Here is an 18283-nt window from a genome sequence, read left to right on the forward strand (position 1 = left end):
GGCCAATGGCATTGTTCATTTGACATAATACCCAAACACTGGCATCCTCTCCAATATCCCTTCCTGCCGTCACTTTATGATCAGATCACACAAACCAACCCCCCCCCACCCCACCCGTCCTGTCCTCCATTCCCATGTGTTGTCTCCTGTGACGCAAGGAGATCAGTTCATCTCTGCCCGGACCCGCTTCTATTGACTTAAGATGAGGGTTTTAAACGACTGGCTGAGATTGGCAGCTCTCATTTCTGGAGCGCAGGAGCACATCTGCTTTCTTGCTTGTTCAGATGTGTTTATACGATTTGCGTGTGGGGGGATTGATGTTACTTTTTGTTGTAATCCTTATCCACTGTGTATGACACATGACAATGTGAATTTTTTAAACACTCTCAGCTATAGCTAGTCTCAGCTATTTAACCACAGAGCACATGAATCGTATCTTTATTCAGCCTTTTCCTATTTTTCCTCCTCACTCACCCTAATGTTGCACAAAGCAGTGTTTTATTCAAGCACTATGCTACATATGCTCATTATATATTTTTTCCTATTTTAAGGAATTAATCCAGAAAAGATGTTTAATTTATTTTGCCTTTCAGTTCCTCAATTTGTTCAAATGCATGCCATGATTTTTAAACTCTGTGCATGTGCATTCTTCTTTCATTCTAAAGCATCAATGCACTTTGCAACTTTCAACTCTGTAATCCTCTATCAAATAGCCCAGTAATCCCGGCTGCCTCTTACATGGCATAATGCATGATCATTTGGGCAGCTCCTCATATTCCCTCATTCCACCTCAGAGCATTAACAGCTTGCAATGTCAAAAAAAAAATCTTTGTGCGTTTGACATTTCTGACCTAAAATTTGGGTTTGGTTTCTTAAAGATCTTTGGGGACTGCGCTGTGCCTGAAACAGCAGCACATTTGTACGTATAATCTGACTTAAATTTATGGGGTGGATTTTAATTTGTCAAATAAAAAAAATAAATAAATAAGAAATCCCCAGAATCCACTGTGTGTCATTGTGACCATGTGAAAGTTTGCTGCCAGTCGCACACATCTTGTCCGTCCAAACCAGATCAGGGCAGATGGAGTGTTGGTTTTTCGCCAACGATGCAATATTGTACATAGATGAACAAATTGGTCCTGGGATTAGAGAGGGTAATCTGCAAATTCAATGTTTTATGTAACTTTGAAAAAAGTGTGCATGTCTGGCTGATGTCTACACAAATACCCAGTGAGTGGTTCAGTGTAACTTGGTAATTGCTAGCGCTCACATTGACATCGGAGCCAAGGAGGGCAAAGGGGCTTGTATCAGGGTAATATATTACATATTTGCAGAACATTTGCTGAGGTTGAACTAAGAACAACAGCAAACAGAATATTGTTGTGTGAGATTTACATATTCTGCTTGCTCTACTTGAATATTACACGACTGAACCAACTTCTCTCCTCTGCTGTGTCAGTACAGCTCGAAAACAATTAGACTAAACAACCACTGACACTAAAACCTACCTCAAGGTTTCGGGATCAGCTCTTTTACTCCCCTTGTTTGTCTCTCACCTGTGGTCCAGGCAGCTTCTCCTTTCTCTCCAGAAGGGGGCAGTTCAGTACATTTCCAGACTCATTAAGGAGGCGTTAGTCTTAAGGTGTTTGTCTCGTGGGGCCTTCAAGGCAACAGACCATTAACCTTAGTGACCTAGATTCAGAATGTTGTACACATGTAGCTGGTTGTGAATAGATACCAGTGACTGTCTCAACAGGTTTCAAATACCAGAAGAATCTACTGATTAAGTTGTATGTGTGGAAAGAAATTAGTTTTCTGCTGTAGGTAAGTTGTTGGTGTGTAAAGGAATAAATGGTCTGCTTATTATTGTCAATAATTAAACTGCATATTGATCTACGATTAAAATTCAGAGATGTAAAGCATCCATCCATATATGGACAACTTACCTACTAAGACTATTTACTTCAATATAGTTCTTTACAAATGTAGCCAAAGCTCTGGAAAATCATGAGACCACCTTAGATTATGTGTGCCTGCCATTTCACAGAAATGTTGTCAGTAGTTTAAATGAAACTGTTCAATTCATTTTAACGTGTAGCTATAGTTAGACCAGATAAACTGATAATCTTGCTAGAGCTATAGATTTCAGATTAAGATTGTACATACAAAATAAATAATCAGTTTATAAAAGATGGTGCACTGTAAAATTTGGAATGTTTTCAATGGAGAAGTGTGGTGTAAAATGACACTTATTTCACTTTTATAATTACAAATCATGTTCTTTAATTGGTAGTGATTTCAATACAATTGTTGACAGCAACAGTTTTTTTGACAACGGAACAGTTTTTTGAGGGAGTGAAACCGACACCACCACATATACAGCAGTAAACAAACTGCTCTTTAAACACTATCTGGTGCTTTACACCTGCGCAGTGGGATTAAAAGTCTTCCTAACGTGACCACTTTGGTCCCCTACCCACCGGCTGATCTCTTTAGTCAGTTCAAGTGTCATGAAATCTCCTGTAAGGAGCTTGGTCGGATCCCAAATAAACAGTCTCGCTTGTTGAAATCTGAATGACTTCATTCCCGACAAGGGATCTTTCTTGATACACTTCAAGCCACTAGTGTTTCAACAAATGGTTGAAAAGGTTTGAATTTATCTGTTATAAAATGACACACAAACTTGAACCAGACAAACAGTGAACGGTTGTGAATTGCAAACATGAATGTAGTGTTTTTTCCCATTATACAGTATGAAAATTGCATCATTAGTATACAAGGAATTATGCCGTTAGCTGTTTTTAGTGTATTTAAACTCTCTGAAAAAAAAAAACACACACACACACACACACACATGCACACACGCACGCATACACACACGCATGCACACATGCACGCACGCACGCACACACAAAGCACTATTGAAGATTGAGTTCAGTCTCGACTTTGACAAAACAATCTTATCTCAAGATAAATTTAGTGGCTGTTCTGGAGCTTTGGATCATTTACCTGTAGTTTTCTTTAGTGTCCACTCAATTGTCAGAAATGAGGATTGTTCCAAATTTCATTTAAAAATCACACAATGTTAAAGAAAGTGCAAAAAAAAAAATCCTGGATCTGACCCCTGATCCAGATCCGCACCAAAATGTTATAGTTTCTTGTATCAATGAATCAAACCACATCCCTTCGCCAGGTTTTGTGGTAATCCATCCTGTAGTTCTTGCATAATCTTGCTTACAAACAAACCAACCAACAAACAAATGGACAGGGGTGAGAACATGAGAACATGTGAGAACCTCCTTTGTGGAGGTAAAACGTTTGCAGACTTGCTCTGCTGGTAAAGATCAGTGAAGCTGCTGGACAGCTACTGAATGGAGCTGAGATTGTTTTATCAAGCACTATTGGTGCAGCATCCTCTTCTGCTCCAGCCTCAGCTTGAGCTCTGAAACCAGTGCTTTGTTCACAGTGTCCTGTTTGGTATTCAATAGCTTCTTCTTGGGTTTGGGTGCCACTGTCGCCGAGATGGTGGGTACGGCCCAGTGCCTCTCCCCTGGGATGTAGGGTGGTGGTGGAGGGGGCAGAGATGGGGCGCAGGGCGGCGGGGGCCAGTATCTCGCGACGTTGTTGACGTTGTTGACGCTGTGGACGCTGTGGACGCTGTGGATGCTGTGGACGTTGTTGACGTTGTTGTTGTAGTTGATGTTCTCCACGAAGACCTCGGGCTCCTGCTCTTCCTCTTCGACTTTGAACTTCTCTCCGGGGGTGTCCGGCTCCTTGAAGGGGTTTTTGAAGTTCCAGGCGTTCTGTTTGCGCCTCCTCCTCACGCGGCGGTTAGGCAGGATCCGGTTGGACTTTTTGTTGCGCATGAATGTTGCCGTGGAGATGATGACAGTGACTATGACCATGAGACTAATGACACCACCGAGCATGCCTAGGATTTGCAAAGGCTTGTTTCTACTCTGCATTATAAATGATCCCCAAGGCCCCCCATTGAGTTGGGTCTGTAAAAGAGCACAGGGAGAATTCACATCCATGGGACTGAAGTTATAGTCTGTTACACAAAGATGAACTACTTCATATTGTCCCGTGTATTGTCGCACTTTCACTCATTTGGCTGAAATGTCATGTGAGGTGCAAAATACAAAACTATGTATATTCAGAAAAAAATACTGCAAATGTACTGCATAAAACTGTATAAAACATCTTTTTCCGTTGTCTAGAATTTTTCTTTTTCAAATTAAACCTTTTAAAATTTGATCAACATTTAATCTACTATTATTTTGTCAAGACAAGATCAGAGAGGTTGACCGGGAAACCCATAACGGAGACCACTCACGTCTATAGATATGAATTCAATGTGAAAATGAAAAACCAGAACTAATAATATTTTGTCATATTCAAAACATGGAAAAAAGAGAATAGTTTATGTTGTGCTCCTGTACTCTTTTACAGACACAGCCTTGTTCTACTGCAAAAAAAAGAATCACTACAAAATCTCGGTACCACAGAGTAAAAACAACAGTACTACTGTGCGGATTCTCTCAAGGCAAGCTTCGTTTATGGCACGGGCCTCCTTATAATCTTTCTGATCTTGCCCTGAGCTTGTACACGGGACTTTTTCACAGAGCTCCAGTAAATATAAGTTGAAATGATGATTGTCAGTGAAATGGCGAAGGTGACAACGGTCAAACAAATCCCAAACACGGCCCCCGGACGTTTCCTTAGGCCCAAGAAGTACGAGAAAAATCTGGATTTGATCTGCAAACATGACAATTGCATTTGCGTGAGACTCAGACTCAACAACTGGTGACACCTGAAATCTGGGAAATTATGAAATGTCTTCTTCTGCAGAAAAGCTGCACCTTCATACATATCATTCAGGTGGTGCAAAGACGCTACGCGATTTCTTTGAATAAAAATGCAAAATCTCTTCATTATTGTTATATAATACTCATAAACTACCAATATAACACCTCCAATATCATTCAAGCGGCACAAGCTATAAAATGATGCTGATGAACTAATGGTTGCAAACTGTATTTTTCATATATTTAAAGGGTAAAACCTCAGAATATAATTCATCACATCGCATCTAACTGTTAAACTGTTATTCATGTATACTTGGTGGTAACTTACAGCCTCTGTGATGTCGATCTTGACGACTGCGGTGGTGCTGAAGGACGGCTGGCCTCGGTCTCGGGCCTGCACCACCAGGGACCAGGTGAAGTCCCTCTGCTTGGTGATGTTCTGAATGATGGCCATCGACTTGATGTAGGACTTCAGCACGATCTCGCCAGTGTCGATGTCGATGTCAAAGATGTTGTTGTCCGGGTCAGCTTTCATGATGGCGTACTCGATGACGTTGTTGGGCACCTCGGCGTCGTCATCTACAGCCTGCGGAAATGCAGTGAATTAAAAAACATTACTCTGACTTTGCCTTTTTCTTTTAATCTCAAGGGGAGCACATACCTCTACTTTCACTGGCGCTCCGATCACCATCGTCTTCTCGAGGAAGTTTTCGTTGAAAGCTGGTGGGTGGTCGTTCAGGTCGAGCACCGTCACGAACACCTCAGCCAGGCTGTACCTCCCCTCCATGTCCTCTGCCTTCACGTAGAAGTTGTACTTGGATCTCACCTCTGCATCCAGGCTCGCCCAGGGCTGCGTGTAGATGATCCCAGATGTGGGCTGGATCAGGAACCTTTGAATTGAGATGTAGATGGGCTTTAGAGGTGTTGCTCGGTGATAGATGGAGCATCTGATGGAGCATCTGTTTCTCCTTTGTTCCACTTTTCATGTGACCTTGTGACTCTAATACTTGATTTAATGTGCAGACATGTGGGTGTCTTATCATGTAAATCTATAAAATAAAAGGGAATATGTGTGTTTTGCAAAACATTGAACTACCCTTATAAATCATCACTTTACTGTTCTATTCCAATACATTTAAGTGAAGAAAGACTTGGCCATTAACATACAGAGCGAGAAAGGACGTGGATTGTTGGACTGACTGACTTGTTTAGTTACCCTACAGGTCACAGTGCAAGGTAGTCACTACAGCCGCAAAGTCTATTTTCTCCTCCAATCCCATTAGGGGATTAACGAAGGCAGCGGATGAGCAGGCAAAGATCAGGACAGCACAGTCCTGTATACACTGAAGTGTTTCTATACAAGATACTGGCAAAGTACACAACATGCTATATTTTTTAGTATCCTTTGCTGAGACTAATCTGAGGTGACGCAGTTTGAAAATTGTTCTGAGCAAACAAGTACCCACTAAGCTAAAACTGTTCCAAATCTCTCCCCTCTGCTTATTTTGGAAAATCCTACTCCTGGATGCCATGTGACATCACATATCTCCACTAATTCATTGCTACAGAGCTCAAAATCTCTACTTAGAAGTCCCAAAATACTCTTTTTTCCACCTACATTTCATCATACAAAGCAAATGGTTCATAGGAAACAGCCCAGGGAGATTAAACTTGACCCTACACGGACATACACCTGACGATAGGCATTGTGCATTGCAGATGTATGTTTGGAATACAGGTCAGGTACTAACTGTGCTAAATGCTGCAGATCTGTTGTATTCTATCTGCAGGGGCATGAAGTGAAAGCTGGAGGTGAACTGTGTGTTATCACTGAGAGAGAACAGTGACCGCTGAGCCTTTTTTTCTCTCTCTCCGCATTTAGACTCCTACTAGGAATCTAATAAAAATCGAGATGAGAGAAAATGCCAGCAAATCCTCCGGGGGGCCAGGGCGCTTAGTTGCAATAAACTGGACCATATTTCTCATATGAAAAACAAGTCTGCAACAAGTCATGTTCCTGCACAGCTTTCAGGCAGATGCATTTGGTTTTCATACACAGTAGTTCTGTGGTTAAAATTACACATTCAAGCTCAGATCCATATTCTTTGACATTTATATTCAAGTATAATAAAACTACTTTTTTATCTGCAAAGAGTAAACAACTGCTGATAATGTTGAGAAAGGATCCGTGCTTTAAAACATTTTTTTGTAATGCTTTAATTTAATTTGCCAGAACATGGGTGTGAGAAATATGAGTTTACAATGACATGACCAATCACCAGTGGTAAGCACAGTGAGGGCAACAAAAACACAATTTGGTTGGTATCTATGATCAAAATCTCTTTTCTGTTGTGAATGTCATATTTTTGGTTGGCACAGTGGAGCAGTGGTTAGCAGTAATGCCTCTTATTAAAAAGTTCCGTGGTTTGAATCCCAACTAAGCTAAGGCCTTCCTGTGTGGAGTTTGCGTGTTCTCCTCATGTCTGTGTGGGGGTTTTCTCTGGTTACTCTCTCTTCCTCCCATAGTCTGAAGACAGGAAGTGTTGCAAATATTTATGTTTGTGACAAATTCCACAGATAAACATTAAAACTGTGGTGAAAGATCATCTTCACTGTCTATTCTGCTGTGAACTGCGAGCAATGTTTATTTGTCGAATATGTCAGAAACAAATACTTCCAGTGCCCATTTATAAATAAAAGCACTCCAGCGTCTGAATCCTTTCATTTAACAAGGCGTTGATGGATTGCGAGACCGGAAGATGGACATCTTCACACCATAGTGTCCAGGCATTTAGTTCAGTACATAACAGCACATTTATTCAAGAAAATTCAGTAGATAAACCAGAACCACAGCAGACTCACTGCCGGTGTGGACAACGACGTAGCAGATCCGCGGCGCAACTGCCACCAGTATGTCCTGATCGTTAAGCGTTAAAGATCTTGGTTACCTCTGCTCTAAATTGTCCGTTTGTGTGAATGTGAGTGTAAATGGTTGATTTTCCATATGTTGGCCTTGTAATATGCTGGACAGGTTGCCTGCCGCCCAATGTCCGCATGGATTGGCATGGATATGTGTTACTTCAACAGCTAGATGCCTTTCAAATACATACATAGAAAGAATAATGGTGTTATGTGGATGTGAGGAAGTTGAAGTAGGCACTGGGTCCATTCTCCCAAAGCCTTTCACATTGTCATACTCACAGTTCAGCCCCGGATCCATAGATCGTATACCTCACTTCACCCCAAGGTCCTGAGTCTGGGTCTGTTGCCTGGAGACAAACAGAATATAGAGAAAAGAATATGACTTGACCAACTTTAGCCAGGGTGATCTGAATGTCCTCTATAAGGGTTTTAGTGCAACATGTAGCCCAGTACGATGAAGCATTCATTTAGATTTACGTCAGGTTAGTGACCAATATGATACATGCTTCTTTCTTTTCTCTTTCCTTAACAAGCCCCAACACGTTGAGGTTGCATTTGTTCACATCTCCTTTCTTAAAACTGAATGAGCAGGAGACAGAACTGTTTGCCAACACGAAGTGAAGTGAAGTGAATCTGTGCTGGATTGGGACATGATGTTACATAGGTCAGCTATAAAAAGACAGGTTTTTGATGTCATAGGGAACATCATCATGGGCATCAGCTAATCTGTCTGTCTGTCGCTGCAGGGATGCCTGTTTGCCGTCTCCGTGTGTCCAAGGTCACTTGTCGGCTGTTCTTTTATCTGATTGAAATTGCCTGGGATCAAGGCAACGAGCCTCTGTGGTGTTCACGCAAGGGGAGGATTTATTAGTGAGCCTCCCTGTTGCTTTGAGCCTCTGCAGGGCTGATATGAACTGACAAGGGCGAATCGTTTTTAAACTAAATGGCACTGGAAAAAAAAAAGAAACACAACATGTTCTCAGTGTTCATGTTATTTCTGTGATGCAGCTGCATGTGCTACTAAGCATTAGAAAAAAAAAATCTGGGAATTTGATGTTACACAACTAAATGAAAGTGATAGCCATCTGGCAGCTTACCTCGCCTAGCTTTTATCTACATGTTTTCACATTTTATCCCAACCCTCAGAGCCCAAAAAGTCCACATTTGGGGAATTAATGGGCCGCTTGGGCATTTTGCTAAAATCAACATTCCTCTTGAGCTCATGAGTGACGTACATTGGTGATGGCATGTATTTTTAGACAGGATGAACGCTCAACTCACCGTGACTGACACCACGTTGGAGCCGCCGGGTGAGTTTTCTGGAATCCGAGCGATGTAGTAATCTGAGGAGAATTTGGGAGCGTTGTCATTGGTGTCCAGGAGGTGGATGACAATGTCTGCTGTTGCGCTGAATCTCTCCGGAGTATCAATCTCAACTGCCAGGAGCTAAAGGAGAAAGATTTGAAATAAATAAAATGAAAGAAGATGCAGGAGATGCAGGAGATGCAGTTGATGTATCTGCTATCTGTTGTTGAAATCCAGTGGTCCAGAGGTGCAGAACAACAGCAAACAATAAAACAAGCAGCTGTTTATAGTTTATCGTTGTATTTTCTTATTTGCAGTTGTGTTTTTGTAGCAGTCGTTGTGTTTTCTGTTTTGCACTTCAGGTCGACTGTACATGCACTTGTGATATTACCCCATTTGAATGTGTTTCACCTTGTATGTGAGAAAATGGTGCTTCTCGTAGTCCATGGCAGCCGAGTCCTCCACCAAGATCGTGACCTGGGCCTCGTTCAGCACAGTCTGAGGAACGACTCGCAGCATCCTTCCTGGTCCGATCAGCCTCAGATTGAATTTGGCGTTGGCGCCCTGCGTGAGCACAACACGCGTCATCGTATTATTCAAAATGCCTCATCTGGGAAATCGTTCAAAGGTATATTACGCATGCATGAACTTATTTATAGTAAGCTGAATTTGCTACAAAGCTATCACAAACAAGCAGACACAGAGCATAATCCGAGTCGTATATAGTCCATTCAATCAATATAAAAGCTCTGTGTCCTTTCAGTATTATAGCAATGCATTAGGAATCAATAGGATATCATTGGCTGCAATGTATTTCTTGATGAAACGTAATATGTGTGGACAGAGAGAGTTCACCCTGATGTTGTAACAGTATTAACACGGAACACATTTGGTGAGCAGCGGCCGAGGCTCATGCAAGGAGCTGGAAACACAGAGAGACTTGCATAAGCCGACAAATGGCGCAGTTAGCGTGAACCTTTCAATTTGTCCTGGCTCACTCTCAAGTTCATGCAATTTTAAAAGGATTGTCTGCGATAATGGCCGGCTTACAGCGATTCCACAGACAGAAAGGTGGACACCAGCGTGCACTCAGTGTTGTGGCACAACGTGTGTTGATTTAATCAGTTTCCCAGTAGATAACAATGTAATTTGTCATTACGTGAAAAACAAGCACTGATCCGCTGTCGTGGCTGATGGAGGCACTTTTAAAACATCACTGGGTGTAAAAAACATTTATGATCTCACCCACCTGATCGGAGTCATTGACAGTGATTTTCAGCCCTCGGAGAATCTCTCCCTCCGGTGGATGCTCGTACATGGTCAACTCAAACATGTTCTGTGTGCCGTTCTCTCCATAGAAAGTAGGTGGGTTATTGTTCAGGTCCACCACACGGATCACCAAGGTGGTTACCCCGTAGTCCATCAGTCTGCCTTCAGGACTCACTTCTGAAGCCTGGAAACATGAAGTCAAAATTAGGCCCATACGTATCACCTATGTGGGCAGTACACGTGAGCTTGTATGAGATTTTATCTGCCAGTTTCACTACAATACTTCAACCTTGTGAATCCTATTTTTAATCTATATCTAATCCAAATTAATGAGGAATTTCCTTGTTCATCCCTGCAGATGTAACGTGAATGAGGGTCTGTTTGACTAAATAAAGTCTTTTTAGGTATTTTAGCACAAATTCAAAGATCATTTAAATGCAGCAGAACTATTTTTTTCTTTGGTGAGGTGATACAACTTTATACTTTAGAGAATGTACTGGTTGGATGTCTGAATGACGTGCGACTTACCCTGACTTTAATATTAAAGACCTCTCTCTTCAGATACATAGGGAAGGTCAGCAGAGTTATACAGCCGCTTGTTTTATTGATGCTGAAAACAGCATCAGCACCTGCAGACACACATACACATAACAGACATATGAACATATTTCTGAAACAGAATTAGTTAAATTTTCTCTTTTTTTCCTCTTAGAATTTGATTCGTACCCTCATCGAAGGAGTAACGGATCGGATTTGGATTCCCCACATCACCATCTTTGGCACTAACAATGAATACTTCAGATCCCTGGAAACAAAATTATATGATAGATTTAGGCATTAATCAGTAGTGAAACATGACTGATAATTCGGTGTTGGGTTATCGTTAGAAGACCAGGATGCAGAGATGACCAGCTATACAGTTGGTCATTAAATAATACTTCCAATATTTTTCTATGAACTGATAATTAACAGTTAAAGCACCTTTTTGCAAACAGCTTTAACCAAAGGGTCTTCTCTGACTCATCAAAGCTACATGAAATGTCAGGTTGCTAATTATTCTCCTCTGGATAAAAGTCAGAATGTGTAATCTGTCTTCTGCAGTGACATTTTGAAATCAAGGAGATAAGAGAAAATAGAGAAAAGCTTTGAAGGAAACATCAGCGACATTACTGTGAAATGTCAGCCATTAGAACTCTGTGATGTAAACAGACTTAAAAACAGAAATCGTAGCAGAAAGTCACTGGAAGATGTTTCCATACTCACGGGCATTGAGACTTCATAAACGAAGCCAAAATAGGGCGTCCCGATAAAAGATGGCGGCGTGTCCTGTGCATCGATCACATTGATCGTCAGAGTCGCAGAGGAAGACAGAAACTGCTCCTTGCCATTGAAGTCACCACCACCGTCCTGGAAGAAAAGAAATGTATATTTAAATTTAGATTTGATTTCCTATTGTTCTTTGAGATTTGATGTTGTTATAATAATGTTAATAAACACCTATTAACACATCTTAAAAGGTTAAATATCAAAAGACATCTCAGTTTCCCACTGTCAGATCCCCCTTCAATGGAAGGATCTCTTTTAGGGTTGTGTAAATATTTTTAAGTTGGGACATTATTAATGTACGTTTGTTTTACTTTTGTATTCTCAAGGCTTAATCCATATATTTCCTTCTGCATCAAATATTTGCAAAGCCGATTATGGAAGTATTTTCAAGGTGATACAGGTTATACTGGCCAGCTTTCTTCTTCTCTTCCTTTTTTTGGTACATTACTACGTTTCTTGTAGCAATACCACCACCAACTAACTGGGACAGCCTAAAACAGGCAGCATGAGTATGTGTTGTGTCACAGTAGAGTTGTGGGCCAACTCCATTTCCTAATAATTACATTTATATACAATTATTATGTAACTGCAAAACTGTAACAAAACATTTCTTATGCTAACGATCATTAACTCCACAGAGTTCATTTAAATTGAAAATGAAATAACACTATTCCAGAACAGAAACCCTGAGCTTTGACATATTTATTACCTAAACCAAGGAGGTTATGTTTTTTCTGTGAAAACAAATAATACAGAGACGATTATTATACTTTATTCTGCAATTGGGGTGATGATTAAATGATGTGTATTGTTTTGTTGCCTTATCTACAGGGGCCTGATTGAATTCAGGGGGACAGTTAGGTCTTGGTAGAGTTATGTGCTCTAAGTGTCACTCTAGTTACCTTTGCAATGACAGTCACAAAGTGGGTCTTTGTTTTCTCGTAGTCCAACATTTCTCCAGATCGGATACGAAGGACACCACTGTGTCTGTCGATGGAAAACAAAGTGGACGGAGGATTCTGTGACAGGGAACAGAAGAAAAGCAGGATTTTAAAGTACACACAGACACACAAATACGGTCATGTGGGTAAAAGCCTGTCACTGAAACCCCCTAGACCCCATTTACAACCCACTCATGTGAGTTATCATGAAGAGTGGTCAGATGGCTGCATAAAAACACTGAGTAGCCTCTTGAATTAAGCCACATCATCTATAAAGTCGATCCCTTTGTCCATCTGGATGTAAAGAAGCCATATGCTGATGGACAGGGCAGGCAGGTGATAGTTGCTGGGTCCAGATGTGCACCGCCTCACTCATCACTGTTCACCTCGGGCCAGCTGTTCTGTGGTCCTAATAGTCCAAAGTGCAAACTAACATTCCCTGGCACGCGCTGCCACTGCAGCCCTCTAAGCCTCCAATACTTGACACAAATGTAATTGTGATTTAATCCCCATCGTCATAACTTCACCATCGGATTCGCTCGCATGCAAACGAGAAATGATTCTAACCTCATAATCAGCACATCTATACATTACATCGCATGCAGATTAACTTCAGACGTGGCCAGTTTCAGCCGGTGTTTCATGTTTTCAAGTGTCTCATCTGTGCTTGTTTGCATGCTGTTTTCATTAAACACAGAAGTCAGAGAGGATTGGATGTGAGTGGCCGGTGTTTGACTCCTGCCATGTGATACCTGGAGGTAGTAGGTGACGGAGCCTCCTGAGCCCGTGTCTCTGTCCACTGCCTCGACTCCGTAGATGCTGGCGCCAGACTCAGTTGTCTAAAATGTGCAACACAGAAAATAACCCAGGTCACAACATCTATGGTTTGAATATTGAAAATATACAAAAGATATAAGCTTCACGTACCTCCAGCACATCAATGATCGCAGGCATGTTTTTGAATTCAGGCTTCTCGTCGTTTGCATCCATCACAAATATTGTGACTCTTTCCACAACCTGAAAAGAAGATTTCATATTATTTTGATTCAATATCTAATTATATAGTCACGCATGGAACCAGCTGTTCGTACCTTGCTTCTTCCATCAGTGATGCTCACAAGAACGTCAATTGAATCTTCTTTCTGAGGAAAGATGAAAATGAAACGGTTAATATGGAGGATATCTAACTTTCTTTAGGAATGAAGGTTAAGTTTAAGTCTAAATCAACAGTTTAATTGATTATTTTCTCTTGTTAAAATTTACTTCTCTGTCCAGCTTTTCCACCAAAGTCATGTTTCCAGATTTGGGGTCGACCCTGAAGTACTCTCTGAAGCCAGGATCAAATGACAGGCCGTACATCACCTCATGGCCCTCAGGGTCTGTGCCGTTGAGACTATAGATCTGTGTACCTAAAGGAACACATCGTTTTAAACCTCAGTTATGGACAAATACAGTTTTGGAAACAAAGTCTTGATGTGTTTATGTAAAAAGAACGTGATTCTAACTGTAATAAGATAAGATAAGATATGATAAGCAACAAAGAGGACAGTAAAAAAAAATAGAAATCAGTAAGTAATATGTAAACATTCAATATAAACAGTTAGTTTAAGTTAAGTAAGTTAATTTATAAAAATAGAAATGGAAAATAAATAATATATACAATACTGTGTGCGAATATATACAGTGAAATGGATTGCACAGAATGAATATTGCACAGTTAGCTGGTGCGGCACGTTAACAGTTACCAGTAGAAAGCAGGATAATACTGTAGGTTCCCTGAACTGATGTAAGGAGCAGGGGGACAACTGCACCACATTCACAGCCGGCTAAATGCTCCTGACATCAACAGGTGGAACCAGCATGAACATGTTTGTGTGAGTACGTACAACGCAACACATCATCCATCAAAGACTATTTAACAACCTGGACTCTCAGACGCTAGCGGGCAAAACACACTATTTTGTTGATTGGTTTTTCGGCTGTTTGCACTGAATGTCCTGTGTGTCAGAGGTGAGTCTCACCGATGGGCGTGTCCTCTGACAGGCTGAACAGAGCCAGGTTCCCGTTGTTGCTGTACGGTCCATTGTCGTAGAAGTAGGGGGCAAAGTCTGCTTGAGCTGAGGACAGACACATGGAAATAGAATTGAATGGTTGAATGTTTTAAATTGAGACTAGGCATGTTTTAAAAAATTTAAAAATAAAAATAAAACACGATTGTACAAACATCATATTCCTTCAATCCAGGACTCCAGCTCGATTTTGACTCGTGGCGTTCAGACTCAAGCATTGACTGCATTCAGACTTGACGAAGATTTTTGTTAGTTTTGTGTAACAGGCCATAATAACCTGGCATAATATATCTATAGCCATTTTAATATTAAATATTACCAATTACACGTAAAATGCGATAAGAGATCTTCTGAAGCATACTTTTGGTTATCATGGATTTTACTTCTCTCGGCTAGTGACTCGGACTCGAAGAATAGAGACTTGTTACTCGATTCAGACTTTAGGTTTCATGACCCGTCCACCACACTGCCTCACACAAATTGAAAGTTGAATGTTATTCAAACATTTTGTCAGACGATTCCGATTTAATAGTTTTTTAATTCAAATTTTTAAGGATTAGTTTCTTTTTTTTTCAGATTTTTGAACAGGGTTTGGCGGAGCTTTAAGGTTGATAGCAACATTTACATAATGAAGCAAACAAACAAAGTTATCTCCCTGAGCTAATGCATGCTAACTACGTGGATAACGTGAATTGTTGTAAATTAAGTACTTCTAAGCAGACGGCACAAGATAAAGTTTTCCCTGATTCTGATTTTGCAGCTTCTTCCATCTCGCTCATTGTCATACTGGGTCTGAACCTATAGCGCAGACATCTTGTCACAGCAGATACGATGACTTAATATAGTGAACTAGTTTAACCCAGGAAAGTAGCGTGAAAACACAGCCACTCCACAGCTGCTTATGGGGACCAAATTGTCCCCTGAATTACACTGCACAAATACAACAAAAAAAAACAACAACAACAAACAAACAAACACAAATTCGTAACTTGTAAAATCGCAATTGTGAGATTGACTTTCCGGGGGCAGCACTATAACACCAACCCTTAATCAAACGTCATTACACTCAGCAGTGTTTCTGCAATTGCTTTAATTGATCTGGTGATTTACCAGAAGCTTTACTTTGGTTTGCTAGTGTTAGCATTGCTGTGCTAAGGCTAACGTTAGCTGCACCTATTCTCTAATAGCTAAACTATATTTTAGCTTTCACAATTACTTATGAGAGGTCGCCATGATGGTCCCTCTCATTAAAGTTGCCTTAAATACTTGAGTGACATAAGCCGAGCTCTACGCTGCGCATGCGCCCCCTGTTTTCTCGGGCACTTTGATTGGGATTACAGGTGCGTTACGTCAACCTCCTGAGATACCTTTACCATACATTGAGACAAAAACAATGCTATTTCTGTCTGTAATATCGACTGTGATTTCCTTTTCTTTGTATCAATAAGAAGTTCATGTTACCTTTGAAACTAAATTCAATAATTTTGAATCAGACCTACAGAGTCAAATACTCTCAAATAAAAGCAAAAACAATGAATCAACTGAACAGAGAATTGAAAGAATAAAATATTAATAGTCATCAGCCCAGAAGCCTTTACATGTATCTGCACGCTATTTACAATCGGAGCAACATGAGCTCACCGTAAGCACAGAATCGAGAGGAGAAACTTACCAAAGCAGGCGTGAACAAACACAAAAAGCTGTGGTAGATGTAGTATCTTTACATTCTTCATCCTAAAGAATGAAGTAGTGAAACCGCACCATGAAGACGGCTCCGTCGAGAGTCCTGTACATGAGATGCAGCTCCTCAGGTGTTTGCGGGGGACTGGAGAAGGCTAAAGGCATATGCTCACATGCTAATCCAATGACACATCTTAAGAGTCACTCCTGGGCCCCTTCGGTCCGACAGGGCTTCTTCAACCACAATACACAAGAGATGGCCGTGTTTACAGGGCAGACAAGACAAGGATATTTCACCACTTTGCAGATGATGCACAGGTTTATATTTCACACTGGTTTGCGTATAAATATATGAATGTTTTTTTCATTTTTTGATGATATTGAAATATTATACATGGAAGTCTTGTGTCTGAAGGTAAGAAAGTTAAACTGTCAGAATGACAAAATTAAACTTGTCAGCTGTTTTAATACTATTCTATATTCTGATCCAAATATTGTATCTGCAATACATACCGTTTGTACAATTGTAATACTTTCGTTATGTTAACATTTTCACTGTTATGTACGGACACAGAGTCGACTTAGTTGTTACTAATACAAAGTGCTTTAGTAACTTTTGTGTTTTAGAGATAGTGCTAGAGGGATTAAAATCCATGCCATGTTTCTGGTCAATGTTGTACACTTCCTCATGTTATATACTGCACGACCATCTGCTATGCACTCCACAACCATCTGTGCATTAGGAACAAAAAAAATCCACTATTTACTCAATTAACAGAATAATCGTCCAACTGAGGATGATGTGGATGAAATGCAGGGAATGATCTGATGAGATTATAGTTTCTGTTTGGATTGTATGGTAGAAAGTGAATGTCTGGACTCATGATCTGTATTTAATGATAGTGACAAACAAAGCTGGACGCCATTTTTACCGTATCAGAAGGTGCGAGTTTTACATGCAAGGATTGTGGGTTTTTTTGTTGGTTTGCAACTTTTTGTTGTTCTTATTAATTTGTTTGTTTATTTACAGGGTCACTGTGTAAACCGTGATTTGTCTCTTCAATTAAAAACCACCACTGATTAACCTGATGTTTCTCTGGGACTTTTTGAATAGCATCTTGGTTACTGAAGCTGGCTAATCTTCTTGTCTAATAATCTTATTTGCCACTCAGAGGTAAACAGAGGTAAAGCAATTGTTATATAATAACAACTCAATGGTTCTCCATTTGAGTAGGATTTGAAACCCTTTGATACAATATATATTGATACATGTCTTCAAGTTGGCTTGGTCCAGTTTTTAAAAAATAATTTTCATGGGCAAAATGATTAAAATGCCCGTAAAAGAATATATCTTAAATATAGTCTTACTAAATTGTTAAATTTAACTTTTACTGAATGACCACCTACAGTATTTTAAAATACATTCCTTAAACTGCATATAGATACAAATTATATTTGTGGGACTGTAAATACATAAATAGATGTGATATTTAGTCTTTCCCTCTAAAAACATAATATGTTGCGTGTACGGACAAAACAACAGTGTGGTGCCTGTGCACACCATTAGAACATGTTGCATGCAAGAGGATTTACATACATGAATAAACCTTTTACAGTCCATTCTCATACTGAAATTAAATCTACTTTATAATCTGAGTGGTACTGGTTGAATGTACAGTATATTGCATGACCTCAGTGGCCATAAATTGTCCTTTTGAAAAACTGGAGTTTGACACACAGGGTTGAAATGTGATGAAAGTAATTCTTTATTTGAAAAAAATCAGTGACCTTTGGCAGAAAATGTACATTCCTACATGTACAGTGAGATCTGCCAGCCTGGAATCCTAACATTTCCAGACAGCAAAGTATTCAAACGCACATCTGTGATGTTTTTTCTTTTTTTAATGATGGTCACAGAACATATATATATAGTGTGTGGCCATCGTTTAAAACCCAATATATA

At 40.2% G+C, this 18283-nt stretch overlaps 1 protein-coding gene across 3 annotated transcripts; it reads right to left on the bottom strand.

Annotated features, from left to right (window-relative positions):
* Positions 1 to 2266: 2266 nt before the first annotated feature.
* Positions 2267 to 16489, bottom strand: cdhr1a (cadherin-related family member 1a). 3 transcript variants are annotated; one of them, XM_035171806.2, is made up of 17 exons: positions 16313 to 16489; positions 14593 to 14688; positions 13835 to 13980; positions 13663 to 13713; positions 13499 to 13588; positions 13324 to 13410; positions 12533 to 12649; positions 11568 to 11711; positions 11031 to 11109; positions 10833 to 10933; positions 10285 to 10488; positions 9447 to 9599; positions 9012 to 9176; positions 8010 to 8077; positions 5470 to 5698; positions 5137 to 5394; positions 2267 to 4001 (listed from the first exon to the last, which is right to left on the bottom strand). In XM_035171806.2, exons 1-17 carry the CDS (start codon positions 16371 to 16373, stop codon positions 3399 to 3401), a joined length of 2652 nt encoding a protein of 883 aa, XP_035027697.1. In that variant the 5' UTR covers positions 16374 to 16489; the 3' UTR covers positions 2267 to 3398. The 3 variants fall into 3 exon arrangements, with proteins under 3 accessions (XP_035027697.1, XP_035027698.1, XP_035027700.1); XM_035171809.1 differs by having other exon boundaries at positions 3864 to 4758; XM_035171807.2 differs by lacking the exon at positions 16313 to 16489 and having other exon boundaries at positions 14593 to 14704.
* Positions 16490 to 18283: the final 1794 nt, after the last annotated feature.

This window comes from Hippoglossus stenolepis, chromosome 12 (assembly GCF_022539355.2).
Source record: "Hippoglossus stenolepis isolate QCI-W04-F060 chromosome 12, HSTE1.2, whole genome shotgun sequence".
Taxonomy (NCBI): domain Eukaryota; kingdom Metazoa; phylum Chordata; class Actinopteri; order Pleuronectiformes; family Pleuronectidae; genus Hippoglossus; species Hippoglossus stenolepis.

Coding starts and splice junctions, on each gene's coding strand:
- cdhr1a (XM_035171806.2), bottom strand. CDS start 16,373: ATGAAGAATGTAAAGATACTACATCTACCACAGCTTTTTGTGTTTGTT. Junction 13,981..14,592: donor GTCAGAGGACACGCCCATCG/GTGAGACTCACC, acceptor GTGTTCCTTTAG/GTACACAGATCTATAGTCTC. Junction 4,002..5,136: donor AGATCGACATCACAGAGGCT/GTAAGTTACCAC, acceptor GCTCTTTTACAG/ACCCAACTCAATGGGGGGCC.